This window comes from Penicillium alfredii, assembly GCF_028826965.1.
Source record: "Penicillium alfredii strain IBT 34128 chromosome Unknown utg000009l_segment0_segment0, whole genome shotgun sequence".
NCBI lineage: Eukaryota > Fungi > Ascomycota > Eurotiomycetes > Eurotiales > Aspergillaceae > Penicillium > Penicillium alfredii.
The window spans coordinates 1,445,141-1,464,354 of NW_026622706.1; the positions used below are offsets into that span (position 1 = coordinate 1,445,141).

The 19,214-nt window shown below is 52.4% G+C and overlaps 9 protein-coding genes across 9 annotated transcripts; 2 read left to right on the top strand and 7 right to left on the bottom strand.

Annotated features, from left to right (window-relative positions):
* Positions 1–138: 138 nt before the first annotated feature.
* NUU61_006469 (uncharacterized protein) lies at positions 139–1,272 on the bottom strand (the record flags this gene model as incomplete). Its single annotated transcript, XM_056656997.1, has 2 exons — positions 139–684; positions 805–1,272. The coding sequence occupies 2 exons, from the start codon at positions 1,270–1,272 to the stop codon at positions 139–141; spliced, it is 1,014 nt and encodes a 337-aa protein (XP_056509797.1).
* Positions 1,273–2,934: 1,662 nt separating this feature from the next.
* NUU61_006470 (uncharacterized protein) lies at positions 2,935–4,035 on the bottom strand (the record flags this gene model as incomplete). Its single annotated transcript, XM_056656998.1, has 1 exon — positions 2,935–4,035. The coding sequence occupies one exon, from the start codon at positions 4,033–4,035 to the stop codon at positions 2,935–2,937; it is 1,101 nt and encodes a 366-aa protein (XP_056509798.1).
* A 1,444-nt stretch (positions 4,036–5,479) lies between these two features.
* On the bottom strand, positions 5,480–5,834 carry NUU61_006471 (U6 snRNA-associated Sm-like protein LSm8; the record flags this gene model as incomplete). Its single annotated transcript, XM_056656999.1, has 2 exons — positions 5,480–5,751; positions 5,810–5,834. The coding sequence occupies 2 exons, from the start codon at positions 5,832–5,834 to the stop codon at positions 5,480–5,482; spliced, it is 297 nt and encodes a 98-aa protein (XP_056509799.1).
* An 824-nt stretch (positions 5,835–6,658) lies between these two features.
* Positions 6,659–8,062, bottom strand: NUU61_006472 (putative proline-rich, actin-associated protein Vrp1; the record flags this gene model as incomplete). The annotated part of the gene is made up of 2 exons (XM_056657000.1): positions 6,659–7,867; positions 7,946–8,062. The coding sequence occupies 2 exons, from the start codon at positions 8,060–8,062 to the stop codon at positions 6,659–6,661; spliced, it is 1,326 nt and encodes a 441-aa protein (XP_056509800.1).
* A 242-nt stretch (positions 8,063–8,304) lies between these two features.
* Positions 8,305–9,576, top strand: NUU61_006473 (uncharacterized protein; the record flags this gene model as incomplete). Its single annotated transcript, XM_056657001.1, has 1 exon — positions 8,305–9,576. One exon carries the CDS (start codon positions 8,305–8,307, stop codon positions 9,574–9,576), a length of 1,272 nt encoding a protein of 423 aa, XP_056509801.1.
* Positions 9,577–9,771: 195 nt separating this feature from the next.
* Positions 9,772–10,629, bottom strand: NUU61_006474 (60S ribosomal protein uL1; the record flags this gene model as incomplete). Its single annotated transcript, XM_056657002.1, has 4 exons — positions 9,772–10,034; positions 10,097–10,290; positions 10,365–10,542; positions 10,611–10,629. 4 exons carry the CDS (start codon positions 10,627–10,629, stop codon positions 9,772–9,774), a joined length of 654 nt encoding a protein of 217 aa, XP_056509802.1.
* A 411-nt stretch (positions 10,630–11,040) lies between these two features.
* NUU61_006475 (GNAT family N-acetyltransferase) lies at positions 11,041–11,829 on the bottom strand (the record flags this gene model as incomplete). The annotated part of the gene is made up of 1 exon (XM_056657003.1): positions 11,041–11,829. One exon carries the CDS (start codon positions 11,827–11,829, stop codon positions 11,041–11,043), a length of 789 nt encoding a protein of 262 aa, XP_056509803.1.
* Positions 11,830–12,236: 407 nt separating this feature from the next.
* On the bottom strand, positions 12,237–13,933 carry NUU61_006476 (uncharacterized protein; the record flags this gene model as incomplete). The annotated part of the gene is made up of 3 exons (XM_056657004.1): positions 12,237–13,269; positions 13,331–13,829; positions 13,879–13,933. The coding sequence occupies 3 exons, from the start codon at positions 13,931–13,933 to the stop codon at positions 12,237–12,239; spliced, it is 1,587 nt and encodes a 528-aa protein (XP_056509804.1).
* A 1,695-nt stretch (positions 13,934–15,628) lies between these two features.
* Positions 15,629–19,182, top strand: NUU61_006477 (uncharacterized protein; the record flags this gene model as incomplete). Its single annotated transcript, XM_056657005.1, has 12 exons — positions 15,629–15,868; positions 15,935–15,963; positions 16,022–16,061; positions 16,112–16,397; positions 16,448–16,561; positions 16,609–16,937; positions 16,995–17,390; positions 17,452–17,721; positions 18,399–18,498; positions 18,644–18,888; positions 18,971–19,036; positions 19,090–19,182. The coding sequence occupies 12 exons, from the start codon at positions 15,629–15,631 to the stop codon at positions 19,180–19,182; spliced, it is 2,208 nt and encodes a 735-aa protein (XP_056509805.1).
* Positions 19,183–19,214: the final 32 nt, after the last annotated feature.

Below are 19,214 nucleotides of genomic sequence, written 5' to 3' on the forward strand. Positions count from 1 at the left end.
GAACGGGACGCCACACGCCCCACTAACCCTAACTTCATCCCTCAAACCCATTCAACCCTTCCACTTTATATATATACATATATAAATATATGCCATTATAACCCTCTAGTTCATGCATCATTCCCCATGTCCAACAGCTTAGTCGCTCTCAATCAGCTTTGTCTCGTAGAAGGTGCGCCAGTTGCCTTCTCCATCAAACCTGCCGCGAGTCAGTATACTTGGAGTACTTGAGGAGGTTCTCATATCCCAATACAGCACATACTGGAAAGCACATTGACCACGAGCGGTCTTATCCACCTTGTCAGCATCTTGGCCCGTGGGGTTGCCGCCATTCGACTGATACCAAAGTCTCCTGTAAAAGTGGGTCTCGGAGTTTCGAGTTGAGCTAACGTGATCGCGAATGAGATCGTCAACCATCTTGATTTTCTTGAGATAGCGGGGCCTGTTCTGAGGGTCTACGTGGTTATAGTCCTTCTGATTGACGGGGCTCATCCACAAGATGCGCGTGTCATCATCACAGGCGTTGAACTGGCTCCAGTCCACGGGCTGTCCGTACTTCTTGGTATCATCGGGCCCCTCGCCGGTGATGACACCGATGACACGGTCAGTGAAGTTCCTCATACCAGGTGCGTCGGCGCTGGTGTCATCATAGCGCTTCTCATCGCCACCGCCCATGGCGTAGATCTCCCAGAAATGCGCCTGGTGATCTCGTTAGCTCATTCAAAACATAGCGAAGAGAAGTCGCGAGAGAGAGAGAGTGAGAGAGAGAGAGAGAGAGAGAGAGAAGGGGGGGGTGTTTCATACCATCCAAACAGCGCGCTTGCTGACAATGGCCAGCATCGTACAGCCGTGCAGGCTGCCCGTGCCCATCATAAAAGGGTCTAGCCACGCCATTCTTCTATTCCTGCCTCTGCCTCTGGCAGTCTTGAAAGGGATCATGTAAGAGACAGTGGCCTCGCTTTTTTCTGCAAAGAACCCAAGATTTTGGGGAAACTGGTCATCGTCAGGGGTCGAGCTGGTGACCTGTTTCGGCAGATATTCGTCGATTTTCCCAGGCCAGTTGACTCTGCGTCCACTCGGCGTCCAGTTCCACGTTCTTTTATGCAACTTGGAGTCTTCTTCGTTGTCGTCATCATTATCATCATCTGAGGAAACGTTGAATGGGGTGTTGAAATGCCGCTTGGTGGAGTCCAAATCCTTGTTCTTGAAGTAGTCCATGTCGGCCTTGACACATGAGTCCCCACACGATGACCCTGTGCATAGAACGTCCATGATCCCGAGCTTCTGGTCATCGCCATCACGCCGTTCCAAGCCAAAAGCAGCCGTTCCATTTTGAATATATTCTGTCTGAGTTCTGGAGAAGTGGGGTCTATCAGCCGCTGTATCAACCAGGGACAGGAAGAAGAAGGGGAAGAAAAAGAAAGATATGGATATGGATAGGAAAGACAGCATCATCTTACCGATGAACGGAACGGGCAATGCCCTGCGTAGCAAGCAGGGCGAGAAGAAGGCTCTCCCAGAGACGGGGAGACATCAGAGGCACGAACAGATACTTCTGTGAGTACTATGGATTGGGGAGAGAAAGGTTCTGGTACACCAGGAGACACGAAGAGCCTGCTTTAAATAATAAAAATGAATTGGTCCCAAGTATAGTAATTAATGCCCCAAGAACACGCATCACTTGCATACATCTTCTACAGTAAGTACCTCCAGCCGATAATCATTCCCAAGAATGGCAACCGAAGGTTGGCTGAGCGTGAATATCCCATCTGACTTGTTTCATTCGAAAAGATGCACTTAAGCATCTCCAGTGGCATCGATCTGATTCGCCAGCGCGGCAAGACTAGTTCTACAACAATGACAGCCTCAGCCCCCAAGATCCCTGCTAGATTAAATATCCGGTGGGTACTAATGTACGTGGATGTTGGGTATGTGCATGTTATTGCTCTTGGCACTTGTACAAAAGACCAGGGACCTCCTCTAAGCAGGTCTACCGACAGTTCATTTCCCCCAGGTGTGTACATTATTAGACCTTTTATACATTGCTGCGCGGTGATAACTAGTGCACTAGTTCATTAGTCATTAGACATTTGGGGGGGGGGGGGGGGGGGGGGGGAGATCTATATATAATATGAGCCATGCTGGTCGCATGGTAATTTGCAATCGAGGCGTAGCATCGGGCTATTTACCCCCCACAAACAACATAACACACTTGCATCGCCGCCGTGGGGGCGGGAAGTGGGTATTTTCAGGGTCTATTAATCCCCACATGAACTACCCGGATCAACTATTTCAAGACCGAAAAAGAAAATCAAAAACCAAAAATCAAAAGAAAAAAAATAATGCTATGTATATGTATGGAGCCCGAACACGGGGGATATTATGATACAAGAAAAAGTAGGTAGGGGACAAAAGGAGGGAATGAAAAATAAGGGTGAACAACAGCTGAATGTTAGGCGTGAGCCCTAGTGGCCTCGGGGGGCCGACAGGCTGATGTGCTGATGGGGCCAGTGCTGCATGTCGTGACAGGGGACCTACCAACCTCGGTCGGGTAGAAGTAGGTGAGAAAAGAAGGAAAGTGATCGCTTGTAAGCGGGTCGGCGGGCTGGTCCGTCCTGCCACGTCCTTCTGAGAGCATAAAACTCAATCGTTGATTCCGGTCCTGGGCCAGCCACGTACCCGAAATCTCGATTCATGCCAAAGACGAAGACTGGGATCAAGATTCCACCGGATGCGAGGAAACCAAAAGCAAGCACAAGAAAAGAAAAGCAAAGTAAAGCAAACCGCTCGCTGCTCTTTGTACCCGAAACGCCTGGTAGCTGGAAATGCGGTGCCACGGAGAAAAACGACGAAATCCGGAAATAGGTGATCTATTGAGGTCGAGGGATCAACGGGTTGACCGTGAGATGTGATGATGGGTGGGGACGGGATCGGTTAGATGTCCATGCTCCACCGCCAGGGGCGGATGCGTTCCAGTTGGCCGAGCCCGACTTCGTCATGGGGGTCGTCGCTGATCTCAAAGTGCAGCATATGAACCTTCTTATTGTCCCGTTGCAGGGTGGAGAGTGTCTTGGAGATTTGCGGGCGGGACAACACTTTCCCGCTGTCATTAGTGGCCTTGGATCCCGGTCGAGACACGGGAGTATCGGGGTATTTCCATGAAAGACTAGGCGAGTTTTCATCGGTGTGCGTCATGGAGAACATGGAGTCGGACCGAGAATGCACTGTGGAGTGATGATCCCCGTACCCGGTGCTATCGGAACGTCCACGGCGTCGAGCCATTGATGGCCGACGGGGCAGTTGATGTTGTTGCGTTGCATGGTCCAAGACACCGCCAGAGTAATTGCTGATCTGATTCACCTCCTTCTCAACATCGGCAGGTCGAGAGGAACGAAGCGCCTTTTCTTCACCCACGCTATCCCGAGGAGACACGGGGAATCGTTCCTTTCCCGCCATGACGCGGGCGTTGGGTGGCGGCTGCAGCATCCATCTTGTTTCAGCTCGGCTACGCGGTCCGCTCACAATGGGCGGATGGAGATCATTGACGGGAGGCACACGGGCCGTGTAGTATTTAGAGGACTCGGTCGGGTCTGCGCGACCGCGGCCGGAGAACCCAATCGACGACCCGCGCACTTCCTGACCCCAAAGGGGCTCATCCTCCCGTTGATACCGCATGCGATTCAAGCGCTCGCCTATCGGGTGCATCAACCGACCGCTCTTATCCTTCTTCATTTGCGAGCTCTGGTCGGTGGTCCAGCTGTCCGTTCGGTGCATATTGCGCAAACCCCCTCGGCGCGCCGGGGGCCCGGGCCCGAGACTGATCTCTTCGCGCCAACCTTCATTGGTACTGAACGGGGTGGGTTGCGGAAATGGACGGGGTTGGTCGGTGATAAGCTGCTGGTTGTCGTATTTCTCCTTCAGTCGTTGCGATCGCGCGGCATCCTTCCTGCGTTTCCTTCGGTCGATGCTGCTGGCACAGGGGGTGCAGCCGGCGTAGTAAAAGACGGCTGACTGCGCGCCCCGGTAGAGCCACATGGCTGTCGCAAAGGGGAGGTTCTTATTTTCCTTATTTGCTGCGCCTTAAAAGCAGAAGAAAGAGAAGGAGAAAAAAAAAAAAAAGTCTTTTCGGGGTATTCCCTGAATTGGCAGGGTTTGATCAAAACACGCGCTCACAACGGGCTATGTCAGTCCGAAAGAACTGTTGAATCTGACCCAGTATTGGTTTTGTGTTAGGCAATGATGATATCGACCACATGAAGGGCTGAACGCGGATAGGGGTAGCAACGGGGCGATCAGAAATGGTGGAAGATCGACCAGCGACCTGAGATAGGGGAGAGGCGTAGAAAATACCGAGGGAGAGTAGATGGAAGAGAAAGAGAGAGAGACCGAGAGATAGAAAAAGAGAGAAAGAGAGAAAGGAAAAAAAAAAAAGGTGAAACGACATCAGGAGTCTGAGGGGTGGAGTTGGGGCGGGAAAATGTCACGTTGGGTACATCCATGGAACCGTGGGTATGCTGGTATTCCCAGGTACCCTGGACTATTCTTGTCTTTTACGCACTCTATCTCGAACATGTCCAAGTACCGGCTTATGATCAAGTACATGGTCATGGTTTATCCCCCTTGAGACCTGTCACTTTGCGGTCACCGTTTTATCTTTTTTTTTTATCTTTTCTTTTTCTCCAAGGCGTGGGGACTCCATGCGCTAATGTACGATCCATCGGGCATTCAAGGAGGGGTAGCTCAGATCTCAATTGCTGTTGAGGATGTATCCTTTATTTCTTGTCTTTTACTCTGTCTGCTGTTGCTTGTCCTGGAACATCATCCCCAAGGCTTGGCATCCAGCCGCGTGGAGTTACGCGATCCTGCGCAACCCGTGCTGAGAAAGTGGTGGATGCGAACTCGTCGGAGCCTTGGAGATGCCCTCACAGACCCTGGTTCCCTGCCCGGCTAGGCAGAAGTAGAAGCAGCAGACGAGTCCCTGTCCCGACAATCCCGATCATCAATTCGCCCTGCGCCCAGTACTGTCTGTGCTCATCCCCGCATGTGCCCAGCACAATGCCCACTGCGGCTTGGAATGCCATTGGGAATGGACTTGAATAGCAGTGTCCACTCATCAACCGCACAGAGGATGCCTCGAGCATTGTAACCAAAAAAAAAAAAAATTGGACAACATAGAAACAGAAGAAAGTGGCCAGGGGCCCCAGTGCGGGAAGGGTATAGGCCCCCCGGACCACAGGGAATCCAAAGGACACGCAACGGCGCCCAGCAGCAATCCCGCTCGAATCGTCAGCATCTCAGACCAGATATATCACATGCAGATTTAATGCCCAGAGCACACCGTTTCCTTTCCAAACGCCCCGAAATCGGAATATCAAAAGAAAATAGAGGGAGATAGAAGAAAAGAAGTAGAAAAAAAGATGACGAGATTGAAGAAGAAAAAAAAAACCAAAACAAAACAAGAACCCATGCAATATCGTGCTCATGCATTCTTCGTGTCTCGAATCACCTCGCCCTTGACCTTGGCCCAGTCAATCTCCCCGTCGACCTTCTCATCAATCTCTCCGCAGACGACCACATTATCGCCGCGGATCAGGTACAGCCCATGGTCAATCTGCGATGAGGGCTCGTCATCGTCTGGGGTGCGGATGATCCGTTCTACGGTGTTGGTGAGGACGAGGTTGGTGAGTTGGTCGGTGGAGAGGAGTGTCCCGAGGAGTGTGCGGCCGTCGACTGTGAGGATGAGGACCTTTTCTGGTGAGGTGTTAGTATAGTAAGGTTTGTAGATGTCCCAGGCCCATATAAGACTCACTGTTAATGTATGCGTTGAGAGACATGGCGGGCGACAGAAAAAAGAGAGGATATGTCCAAAGAGTATGAGGACGGAGTATTCGGCGTTGCGATGGACCGGATGGAATCTGATCCCACCACCTGGACTTTCTATTGCCAGAGTTCTAGCTGAGAGAGCTTGTGGTTTTGCTGTGACGCTGTCGCAAGTCCTCCTGCGTGCACAAGATTCCCGGTGGTGCTCTTTTGCCTGGAATTGGCCTCCGTCGCCTGGCGCGAAAAGAAAAAACGACTGTCCAAGCTTTTGGTCCGAGAATGACCCACAACTGACACGGTCTCAAGTCAATAGCGAGGCCAAGGTGTTGGTGCAGCGGACAGCACTTGGGCGAGCGCGGTCACCGAGCTGTCGGGAGTCCAAGAGGTCGGCAGCGCAAGCGGGTCTGCTAGGAGTCGATTCCCGAGGTGGGTTGAGCGCTGGCAGTGTTTATCCGGGGCAATTGTGAGAGCTGCACAAAAGGGCTGGCTGGGTTTGACTCAATTGCGGGCGCAGGTTCCGGTGATGTCGTGGAGGCTTTGTTTTCCACTTCAAGTTCGACTGAGATCACGTGCAGAGCTTAGCTTGACGCCGACGTTCAACATGATAGCCGCGATGATCTTCAACTATAGAATATATGAGAAATGAATAATTCACAAGCCTACCCGGTATCTCTTGGTGGGTATTGAGGTGGACTCGAGGCTGCGTCTACTAGTGAATACTCAAAATCAAGGCATGAGGCATATCTACGACAAGCATCTACTAATCAATGATAAATGGATATGTATAGCAATTCACTACCTGTGCACGATATCGCCTGCAATGCCCCATGCACTCAAATCAGCCACTCAATGCAGCCAGGTCCAATGGCACACTGCTGCCTCGTCCCGCGCGGTATCGCCGAGCCCCGCCGGTGAACGGTCGAGGCTTGGGCAGCAAGCCATCGCCCTGGAACTTGAATCGCGGGTCTTCTATTCGCATACCGTATGAGGACGGGCTCCGCGAGGGGGATGGCGACAATCCACCGTTGGTGAGCGTGTAGGCGCTGGGGTTCAGCGCAGGGTGAGGTTCCTGGGATGCGGGGCGGGAGGGAACAGGAGACGGGCGAGACGGAGGGTCGGTCGGTGGGGCTGAAGGAGGTGATACTGGAGGGGGTGGTGGAGGAGGAGCAGCAGGAGCAGAGGCGGGGGTGGTGGCGGTGGTGCCAAAGGCGAGTGGTTGTTGTGCTGGCCAAGAGCCGTGCGCGCAGCTTGAGCGGCAATCGATGGCGGAGCTCCCGACGGCGGAGGCGGAGGAGGGGTAGATCGTGCGGGAGTTGCCGGGGGAGGAGGCGGCGGCCGCGACACAGAGGCAGGGGGGGGGGGGAGGGGCAGCAGGGCTAGCTGAAGGCGGCGGAGGCGGAGGCGCAGAGGGCTTTCGCGAGGCAGGGGGTGGTGGAGCCTTGGTCATCCCCGGAAGTGGCGGAGGTGCACGAGGAGGTGCCTCCGGTACTGTCTTCGTGCTTGCCGCAGAAGCTGCCGACGGCCTTGAGGCGGGCCGCGGCGGAGGTTTTTTAAGGCCAGCAACCAGCGGGTTAACTGTTGGTGCGGGCGGCGACTCTGATGTTGGGGGAGGCGGAGGTGGTCGGGCTCCAGGGGGCCGAGGAGCCGTTGGGGGTTTAGGAGCTGGGGCAGCGGGTGCTTGACGTGCGGCCTCCGGATCGGACATGTATGGGGAGTCGCGGTTGGCGCCCGTATCAACACCTCCACGACTGCGTAGCTTGGGCATTCCGCTGGCAAAAAGACCCCCTAGTTGAGCGGCTGGAGCACTAGCGCCACTGTCTGCCCCGGATACTCCTTCGCTGTTGCTTCGCAATCGGTTCGCGGCTGGACTTGAGGGCACTGGCGGTGCAAGTCCCCCGGGCGGCTTCATCGATGGAACCGGAGGCGCACCGGCGACAGGAGCGGCTGCCGAACCGCCTCCTGTTTTTGCAAGGACGGGCGCTGATCGATCATTGGTAACGGCCTTCTTCAACCGAGTGCCTTTGTGAATATCCGAAAGAAGCGCGCCCTATGACGACGTCAGCAATCTGTTTTCTGGACCATGGAATCCACCGAGACAAGCAGCTTCAGCCTTGAACCTACTTACCCGATCTTTGACTTCTCCTTTAGCTGGTCTATTGGGGAGATTTCCTGGGGGAGGCGGCGGGGGAGGGCCACCCATCCCACCCGGCGGCGGCGGCGGAGGGGGAGGAGGGGGCGGCATAATAGAAACACAGGAGACAACGTTAGAATTAAGGCGATGTTCAGTAGAAAATATGAAAGATGATCGAAAAGAACACACTCCTTGACCAGAAGGAGCGTGGAGTCCCAAGACAGAAGTGAAGAAGACGTCAGGGCGAGTACGGGGAAGTGAACAGCGTTGGGGCGAAGTCTCCGCCTGCCTCTCTGATCAACGTTGCCTTGGAGTAGCCAACGCCCCCACCAGTCAGCAATTCCCAATTCACCATGAAGAGAATCGCTTTAGCAGGTCGCCCGCGACCTCAAGGGCCGATCTGTCAATTTTGCCAATTCTCTACGTCGTCGCGCCGCAGTCTTCCTTTGGCGCGCCTGCCAATCTCTTCCGAGCGTCGAGTTGCGACCAGTAAACCAGGACTTCAGCTGTCGAAGCGAAGCGTCGAAGCACCGATATACCCTGCATTCTTTTCTTTACGCCGATTTGCCTCCCAATCCAATTCACCGGACCTGACAGCAGCCATTCGGCAACTGGAGCAGGAAGCCTCTGACTTGCACAATTCGAACGGGGTACCCTCCAACGAGGTGGTGGTGGCCCTCCTAGAAAAATGCCAGGGGATTGCCGAGTCTCTAGCCTCGCGAGTGAGAGATCAACACGAGGGGTCTTCGACAGGAGATGAAGGCACTGCGATTTCATCGCTACTGGATCTGGAGGAGAAGAAAAACGCGACGACAACGGGGAAGTCAAACGAGGCCAAATCACTACGAAAGCCCGAGGACCCTCGGGTGGCAGACTCAGTCTCGCGCATTGCTCTCGACCTCTTGAAAGACGACAAGGTGTTCATCTCGCCGGAGGCACTGACTTGCTACACCAAAACGCAAACCCTCCTGCGACGGGCCGAGCATTTCCCGGAGATATTCTCCTTGTACGCGAACAAGCCGGTACCCGAAGAGAACAGCTCGCCGGTCAAGTTCCACAAGGCGAATCCCAAGAGCGTCAACAGCGCCGTCCCTGCCGAGCTGGCCAACATGGCTCTCGATGTCGCCATTGCACGCAAGAACCTCCCGCTGGTGCTGGCCATCATCGACAGCACCTTCTGTGCCCCGGCTTTCCACCGCGCCAAGATCTTTAGAAAAGCCGGTGTCCCCCTGGCCGGTCTGGCGGCTGCCCCCGGTGCGTGCTACGTCCTGGCGACGTGGGCGTCGGCGTTCCAGAATACCATGGACCCCAGCACGGCGACGGGGATTGCCTTTGCGGCTATTTTGGCTTATGTCGGCGGAACCTCGTCCATGGGTCTCCTGGCCATCACTACCGCCAATGATCAGATGGAGCGGGTGGTTTGGATTCCGGGCATTCCTCTGCGGAATCGCTGGCTGCGGGAGGAAGAGCGGGCTGCAATGGACAAGGTGGCAGTTGCATGGGGTTTCAAGGATCCCTGGATGAGAGGAGAGGAAGTTGGCGAGGAGTGGGAGAGTCTGCGCGAGTTTATTGGCATGCGCGGCATGATCTTGGACAAGACGGATTTGATGGAGGGCATGGAGTGATATGATTGTAGAATAAGTAAATGGATAGTGAAAGCATGGAAATGTACAACTACGAGACACCATCTACAAACAAACACGAATATGGAGACCAAGTCGTTGAGCTTCGTATTTTTTTAAGTCACTATGCTATGACATACATCCCTCACGTCTCGGACCCATTCTAGATCACTCCGGCGCAGCAAAGCAACAGAGCATCTAGTACAGGCGGCGGGGAGGAGACATGGAAGCCTTGATGACAAGGCTGCCAACGTTCTGCCAGCCCTTCTTCAGCAGGGAGACCAGGTAGTTGATGGCCAGCATGAGGTTGGCGACCAGCTCCTCCTGGGTCATGGCGACGTTGCCAACGGCAACACCAAGGCAGAGCACCTTCTTAAGCTGGAACTTGATGGTGGACTTGACCTCGGTGGTCTTGACCTGCATGTCCTCGCTGTGGGAGATGGGGGTGGGGAACTTGCCAGCTGTAGAGATAGCGGTCAGTATTGGGGTAGACCGTAATAGTGATATTGGAGGAAGAACTCACCCTTGGACAGACCGGGACCCAAGAGACGGGGGATCTGCTTGATCAGACCGTCGGAAGCCAGGAAGGCATCGTACTTGCGAGCAAGCTTCTTGATGAGCTTCTTGTTCTTGTTCAGCTTCTTCAGGTCGTCGGCCGACATGGCATCGATGCCGTGGTGCTTAGCACGGTCGAGATCGTGCTGGTCACCGAGAACGCTGTATTGATTCCATCGTCAGCAACAAATTCACACACCACCAAAAGTTCAGAGTAGAGACGGTTCGAAACGTACCAAAGAGCCATACCAGGGCGGGGAACGCTGGGCAGGCGGATGGTACCCGAGAAACGCTTGTCACGCTGGGGGTCATAGTTCTTCAGACCGATCTGAAGCTCAACGGTCTCGAGGAAGTTGCGCTTCTTCTCGTTCAGGGAGTAGTTGAGCAGCTGCTCGACATTCTCGCGCACTCCGGCTGTGACGCAAATAGGTATTAGTGGCGAGCGAGGTATGGGAATCGAAGGGATATGGCGCAAAACATACCGACTGTGATCTTCGACATGATGGCGACAGTCTTCCAAAAGAAGGTGAAGTTCTTATGGTGTGGCTCTGCGCTGAATGTCTTAAGAAAAAGAAATTGGTTGCCGCAAATTTCTCCGCTTGTGGGTGCTGTGGGCGCTAGTCCCATCTAGGCTTAGCGGTGCCCTACCGAGTGACTGCTGACTCATCTATCTTTGATGCCTCAGGCGGGACATTCATCCTACACACCTGGGCAACCTACAGGAAGACATTATTTCGAAAGGAAATAGACAGTTTTTAATCTAGTCAATCACCAGTAACACCAAATTTCCATTCATACTCTCTGTATTGGCCCCATAAAGCCATGACGGATATCTGGAGATCGTCGCTATCAAACTTTCTCAACCTGTACAATCGGTTTCCTGAGACGAGACTAATTCTAATCCCAAACAGACTAATCAGCCAAACCAACCTCATTCACCATGGCTACCATAGGCGAGGGCTTCCCGTGTCTATTTTGCAGAACCACAGTCCCCCACGCCTGAAATCCGACCCGACCATACAACCGCTGCGCATTGTCAATCCCCGACTCAACCTGGAGTACAATACTCGCAGCTCTTGCACCCCGAGCTCGGCCTTCCTCTCGCACAGCCTGCACCGCAGCCTCAAGCAAGCGGCGGGCATTTCCTCTCCTTCGAGCCTGCGGCAAAACGAACATGCCCACGACTAGGTACACGATATGGGCACCATCGAGATTAAGGGTGTGCGGGGGAGTGCAAGGGATGCTGTAACCCCCATCTTTAATAAATATATCCCATGGTCGCCTGTTTGGTGTTTCCTCCAGGGATTCCTCTGGGTTGAGGAATATCTCTGGTCCCAGAATTGTAATCTGGCCCATCCACTCCTTTTGCAATAATTTCTGGAGCGCGAGACTGGGTGATTCTTGGTTTTCTTTCAAGTTTGAAGGTTCCAGTATATTCTCTTCGGTGTTTTCTGGTGATTTGTTGCCATCCATCACCGAGATGAATGTCTTGCCTGAGGGATTCGCGATCCGGGACTGCCATGTCTCGGCGGGGAATTGCGATTCCTCGGCGTAGGTCGATGAAAATGAATTCGGGTCCACCTGGAGCCCTTGGAGCCGAAGCTTTTTGTAACGATCAACGATTTCATGAAAATGTGTTGGCGACGAAAAGGACTGGGGGATGAGGATGACCTCTTCTGCTGGAGGGGTCGGGGCAGCCATAGCAGAGAGGGCTGTGAGGGAGAATATTGCTTTCGAGGCTTCCTTTGTCTATGTCTCGTGTATGTTTGCCAATTCTTTATTTTCTCAGTGTTTTTGCGATCAAAAGAAGCTGTTCTGGAATTGATGGGGAATTCCAAGGCTGGTGGAGTTGTGACTCACGAGGGAAACTAAGCACAACGCCCGTTGAGATGCACCATCTCTCTCATCTATACCCATTGTACTCTTGAAATATTTAAATATTTGCCACTTGGTGAGCCACTCGAACCCAACACTAATCGCGGTCTTTGGCTCATATCCAACCTATTCTACAACAAAAGAACGGCATGGATCTATTTACCATCGCATTATTTGGTTTAGATATCACGCCATTCGATTAACATTGTAGACATAGTACGTTTGGTACATGCTCATGCCGGCAGCGAAGACAGCAGAGTCAAGTCAAGATTCTGCCAGTCCCAGATCTGGTCAAACTGACCAATATCCAAGTTCGAGAAATCTCCGACCCCTGTTATGGGCGGTGTTTCCATGCCGGGTACAGTGAAATCCAATGATGCAGGCATAAACATTTCAGAGCCCGGGGCCGAGCCCAGCGAAGGTATCGATCCCGGAGAAATAGTGTCGTTCAACGAAAAATCTCCGAAGTCGTTCGGGGCATTTGGCTGCTCTGTTCCCAATTGAGGTATCACCAGGTCGGTGTCATTATTAGTTACTGTCTTTTGGGACGATAGTGCCAGGCTCTTGGCGAGCTTGACCAAAATCGGGTAGCAGATGGCACTGGTCTTGGTGATTTGGGCGAGCTTTTCCATCAAAGAACACGCGAGTTTGATGGCTTGGAGCACATTCTCTCGCTGTGGGAGACTGCGGTCCTTGTCGTGGATGACAGCGGAGCTCAGGAAAGCCGCCGTGTCGAATATCAAGAAGGTGACGAGATGGAATTTGGCGTTCATAGGGTAGACGTGGTCAAATAACCGGCGCGAGACTTCCATTAATTGCAGGGCGACGTTGACGGCGCGTTCTCGGAGACTCCTGTCTGTCTGGGAGCTGTGGGAGTCAAAGCACTCGGTGAGAGACCTTTTGAATGGTAAGAGCATCATCATGTATCCCACGGCATGTAGCTGGCGACGATGTAAGGGTACATATGGGTATGTTTCATCCCACTGTATATCGGGATTAGTTAAATTATAAGCGGGAGGAAGAGAGGCGAGCCAATTTTCTATATCGGCGCGAGTGGACTCTGCGTAGGTGGTATCGATGGTGCCTCCTATTGCCCCTGGAATTTTAATGATGATTTCGCCCAGGGCCAGCTGTACAGCAATGTAAGCTACGGGTGATGGCGGTCCTGTTCCATCATCAATGCCCTCGAGCTGCATATTGGGTGGCTCAAAGGAATAATAACTTTGGTTGATGATGAGCGGGCGCGAGAGCAAGAGAGCCATTTGCCTGGTTTAATGGTAAGAAACCCCAAAGTGCAGGGACATAATGAATATCAAACATCACTTACCAGTCCCAGACATACAGCAGACACCAGACTCGGCGTCTCATTTCAAGGTTGAATTCGGATAATCCAGCCTTTGGGGAGCTTTTATGCATACCTAGTTCCTGTGCTTCATGGATGGAAGAGCTCAGGGCATGCCACGACTCAATGAACAGAGACTCGGATTTGAACCATGCTGCCATCAAAAAAAGCTGCTGGACCTGCGTCAAACCCCCTTTCCCGGGCGCAATCGTATTGCTTAATTGCTTGGCTGCATGATGATAGCTTTCTGAAAGACTCTGGACTGACTCGCCGAGTTCCGATTCGAGTTTCTGTCGGATCGCGGCGTCAAGGTATTGCGCGGAGCAGGCACAGACTCGCACGAGAAGACAAGTGAACTCGGGCGTCAGTGGCCTGCCACTGGCCCGGTTTGACCACCAGGCGGCATATTCCTGGGAAAATGTTGGTGGGTAAATACTGTAGTAGTTGTAGTTGGTGTCTTCCAGAAAGCGTTGCACCAGAATGTCTTGAATCGGGTCAGTCAGAGACTATTGGGGCTGGTTCAAGACACAGACCTGTATAAGGTTTGGGGGGCAAGAGCCTCAAGACATTTTTCATCTCTGCAGGCATTGTTTCTGGAGATTGGTCGGATGGATTTGATGGTCCCTTGCTCGTCTCAGTCAAAGTCCACTGCAATTATATTAGGTGGGTCAGATACCTGGGGTGCTGCATTTCCCAGCAGCAGGTTCTTGTCATCAGGGAGATACCCTAAGGCTCGAAGTTCTTGATTCCCGGTAAGTGCAGGTATTTCCACATTGCCGGTATCGCTCTGCTCTGATTTGATTTCTCTCGTCTCTTCATCAGACGGCGTTGTCCTGGGTTGATATGTTCAGTACTGCTGGGGCAGCTTGGATGGCATGTATGTATACCTTGCGACTTCTGCTGAGGGCCTATGAGCCTTTGGCGCAGTTTTTGGGGTATATCTACATTGGTGTGGGATTTTCCGGGCCTGGCAATGATTACAGGGCCATTGGCGGCTGCACTGATGGAGATGTCAGATATTGCGATACTGAGAAACCTATGCAACAGCTCGCGCTTGCCTTTTGCTTTCGTCTTTGACATTCAGTGCACGATGCGGCAGGACGAGGAGTCTTTCCCGCTTTTGGGCCGACCATTGTAGAAAGCTCGGGAAGGGGCTGGCTCAAGTGGGTATGATATTGCGCCTGCTCCCGCGAGACGCAGGACCTCAGGATGGGCCAGAGATATGAGAGATGGGTACGGTGGATGAATTTGGGTCATGCACGGAACATTCAAAAACCTCAATTGTAGTCGAAGAGGGAAGAAGAGTCGCGCAGTCACTTGTCTCGCTGGAGTCGAGCGATCTCCGTCGGTGGGGCTTCTGTGCCTGAGGTATCAATATTGAGGCACGAGTTGAGATAAATCAATATATTTGGTAAATATAGATATCGAATAGATAGAAATAAGCATCGAGGGTCTGTGGGTTATTATTAGGGCATCTGTATGCTAACGCTGAAGCTACAGGTGCTGGTTATATACCATTTGCTATGGGAGCTGCACCAACCAGTGTATTTTACAATAAACAACTAAATTCATCTAGAAAATAGCAGCAGAAGTACTTATTTGATGTACTCGTTATTTCATATTTAATGTTCTGATTTATCTTCAAAAACAGGCTGTGTACCCCACACATTCATATTAACATGCCATCTGACACCTCTATGTCAACACCCGATCTATATAAAGCCGGACAGAGAACCCACCCACGCCGCACAACAATAGTCCTGAGGATGCTTCGGATAAGCTTCAGCCAAGCAGCCACGCCGCTTCTGCAGCGACAAAAGCAAATAACATAACCCAGAGTGGCATTGGCTGTTATTTTTGGTCAGATGAAACAGTGGGGGCAGCTGATCGCAGCGCTTAAGCGTGACCGGCGGCAACATCACCCTCAGACGACCGATGACGGCCCCCCTTTTTTTCTGCCTGTACTGCACGAGGTTTATTATTTGATGGGCTGAGTGCCCGGATTCTATTTCTTCACATTTTATTTCAAGAAAAAAACATCAATTCTAACAAGTTTCGCCGTCCCTGGTCTTCTTTGATTTGCGCTGTGGTTGCAGGAGGGTTGTTTATATCGGTTTTGCTTCTCCATCTCTCCCTGATTTCGCTTCGTTTCTACGTATATCTCGGGAAGGTACCAACCCGGGCGTCTCGAGTGTTTCTGTGTGTGACTTGCCACGATAGCGGGGCCCTTGATCACACCAAACGACCGACATAGCAACGGGTTTCCCGTTATTTGCGCTCGCCATGGCCGATCTATATTCGCGCGATCCTCAAAGTCCTCGACAGTATTACTCCAATCTCGGGGCGATGGGGTCGCTGGCGGATAAGTTCCAGGATATTGACGATCCGATTCATTTTCGCGGCTACATGCACCGGCTGGAGAATCCGCTCACTCGAAATTTTGTGCTGGATTTTGGCAACGAGGATGCATGGTGCGCGGCAGATTTGAATACAGATGAGCTGAAGCTTTTGTTGAACAAGCCGGTAGGTGGAGTATTGTTTCATCTGGTTTATTCTTACAATATTCAAGCAAAGACTAATTTCATTCAGAGAGCCAAATATTTCGGTACCAGATGGATGTAAGCTGGCCTGGTAATAACCTATCTCTGTATTCATACTGACCATTTCGCATTACAGTCATATATGGGCACCGGAAGAGCAAAAAGATACCATCAAGGTATGCCGGTCTGATTCAGATGCAAGCTGTCATAGACTGACCACACCCAGGCAATCACTACGCACTATGGGGTCTCGGAACGGCTGCAGGGGATGATGTGCACGGAGCCAGTTCTTCATCGGCCCAAGCCTGCGGCCTTGCCCCGAAAAAGACATTCGCAGCTGCAGGACGTGGATCTATCGCCGCAAGAACCCGATGATCTCGAGAGTGCATATGCTCTCAAAAATGTCCCCGATCAGGATGAGGGCCACGAGGCCGCCAAAATGAAGAGCTTGACTTTTGCACAAGTCACCAACCAAATATGGCACTTTTCGTCAGTAGACCATGGCCCTAGATGTAAGTTGAATACTCGTTCATGGTGAACGGGTGGGCTGACTCCAAGCCAGATACTTGCATCGGCTACAACACGTTGTTCGTAGTCCCCAAAATTGACCTGCCGAACGGCAAGGACCTCCCAGATGGACAACGGCTCTGGTCTTGGCTGATCCTCACCGAGGATGGTAAGAAACTCTTTATGATCAAGCAGCGCACCCACTGACGTTAACAGGCACTGTTATCTCGATCCAGGAGAACCCGTTTCCGCGACCCCAGCGTGCATTGTCGACAGAGGAAGTCAAGCCGGTCCTTGATGTCGTGCGCCGAAACGTCCGGTTCATCTTTGCGGGTGTATCCAAGCAACACTTTGCCATGTCCGAGAGCGACTCATTAGTGACCATCCGCGTGCGGCATTTCAACGACTATGGGCCGGACCAGGCGAACATCAAGCAGGAGGATGGCCCGAGCTTGCTCTTTTATTATATCTTTGACGACTGGGTATCGAGCTATGGGCTCATTGCCAAGAGAGAACACCAGTACGGGGTGGCCCTGGACAAATTGGTAGGTCACGCGATACCCGAGTGTCACACTGGGACCATGACTGACGTCTGCACACAGAGAAGTCAAATGCTCGAGCGTCCTGTGATTGAACTGGTAAATGAACTGCACTGGCTGGGTCGAAGGCTCGCGGCCCTCAAGCGACTGTACCAGAGCTATGAGCTCATTATGCGCCGCGTGCTACAGCGGCAGCGACTGCTCCGCGACGAAGCCCGCTCCTCCCAACCGGGTCCCTTATCCTTCGGCGCCACCTTTGGCGACATCGAATTCGCCGACATGCGACAGTCGAGTCTGATGAGCACCTCCAGTGGTCCGGGAATGGCAGAAAAACCAGTCGGGGTGCATCTGAGTTCGGCGGCCGTGGCGCGTTTCGAGCGATTGGTGGATCGCACCAATCTGTACTGTCTGAGCGAGATCGAGAGCTGTCTCAGCGACAAGGAGTCTTTGACGTTCCTGGTGAGTGACCCTGATTTTGTAGTTCCATTGATCATGCGACACCCGACACTGACTACGGCAGAACTTCAACTTGATCGCGCTCAAGGACTCGCAGGCGGTGGAAAAGCTGACTCGGATCACGATCTTGCTGGCCAAAGCGACGATATTATTCCTGCCCGTCAGTCTCATGACTGCATACTTTTCAACCGAGCTCCAGGGCGTCAAAGGCGGGTACACCAAGGTGGATTACTGGGCGAGTTTTGGCGTGATCATGTTCGTATCGATTGTGGTGTTGTCGATCTTCGGGTTTGCCAGCGATACTGTCGAGGGCAAAACCATCTATCGGTCCCTGGTGCGGACATTTTTTCGAACGTCCCGGCAGAGGATGTCTCGTGGGATAAACAGTTGAATGACGCGTATTGAGTGGACTCGGGGAGACCCATGGCGCGATCGAAGACTTGTCGCAGGCACGATAAGCCGCGGCCTATCAGTGGACACGTACAGGATCCTCTTTTTTGCCTCTTTGTATTTCACATACAACACGGTGTCCTTTTTGATACGATTCCAGACAATCCAGACAATGTTGGAACTGAAAACACTGACAACGCTGGAGTGAAATTGTGTACAAGGCAGAGATGGGGGGAATGAGAGATTCTTGTACACCGCCGTAATTCACCATTTGCCCACCTTTTCTTTCTCTCCCTTTTCCCTTTTCCCTGTCACTTCTGTACCCATTCTTTTTTTTATACCAATTCCTATTCTTATTTTTCTTCTCCACTTAATCTCCTACACTGTCAATTCCCTTTTTTTCTTTCTTGCTGGTACGTGGTGTCGATCAGTCATCCCTTCCGTAATCTGGCCTAACCCCTGACCTTCTGACCGACTTGGCCGGAAAGTCCACAACACGTTTTCACCCCTCCGCTTTTTCTTCCTCTTCCCTTGACATCTCACCTTCGTTTGAATATCCCAGGGTCCTCCATCATGGGTATCACTTTTTCGAGGCTGTTTGACAGACTATGGGGTCGCAAGGAAATGCGCATCCTGATGGTCGGTCTTGACGCCGCCGGAAAGACCACCATCCTGTACAAGCTGAAGCTCGGTGAAATCGTCACCACCATCCCCACGATCGGTCAGTTCGATTCGCCCTAGTCCCGAAATCTTTCACCTTACCCCCCCCTCCTCCCTTGGAAAATCAAATTCGCCGCACGATTTTCGGGATGTCTTTGCGGCGATCGCCTACCCCTCGCAGCGTGGCTGACCAACACATATAACAGGGTTTAACGTCGAGACCGTCGAGTATCGTAACATTCAATTCACCGTGTGGGATGTTGGTGGTCAGGACAAGATTCGTCCCCTCTGGAGACACTATTTCCAGAACACCCAGGGTATCATCTTTGTGGTTGACAGCAACGATCGGGACCGTATCGTCGAGGCCCGCGAGGAGTTGCAACGCATGTTGAACGAGGATGAGCTCCGCGACGCTCTCCTTCTGGTTTTCGCCAACAAGCAAGATCTGCCGGTAAGGGAAAAAAAAAAACGAATAAAATTGTCGATCGCAAATTGAATTGGGATAATTATACTGATGCGCTTTGTTTTTCTAGAACGCCATGAGCCCCGCCGAGATCACGCAGCAGCTGGGTCTCCAGAGTCTCACCCGCCGTGCCTGGGTAAGTGACCGCCAATGGATCATTCAAATCCCAACTTTTACTGACTGTTCTAGTTCATCCAATCCACCTGTGCCACCACCGGAGACGGTCTCTACGAAGGTCTGGAGTGGCTCGCCGATACCCTCCGGAAAACGGGCCGCGACTAAGCGGTGTTATAACGTCGGGGAGGTCTGTAGCT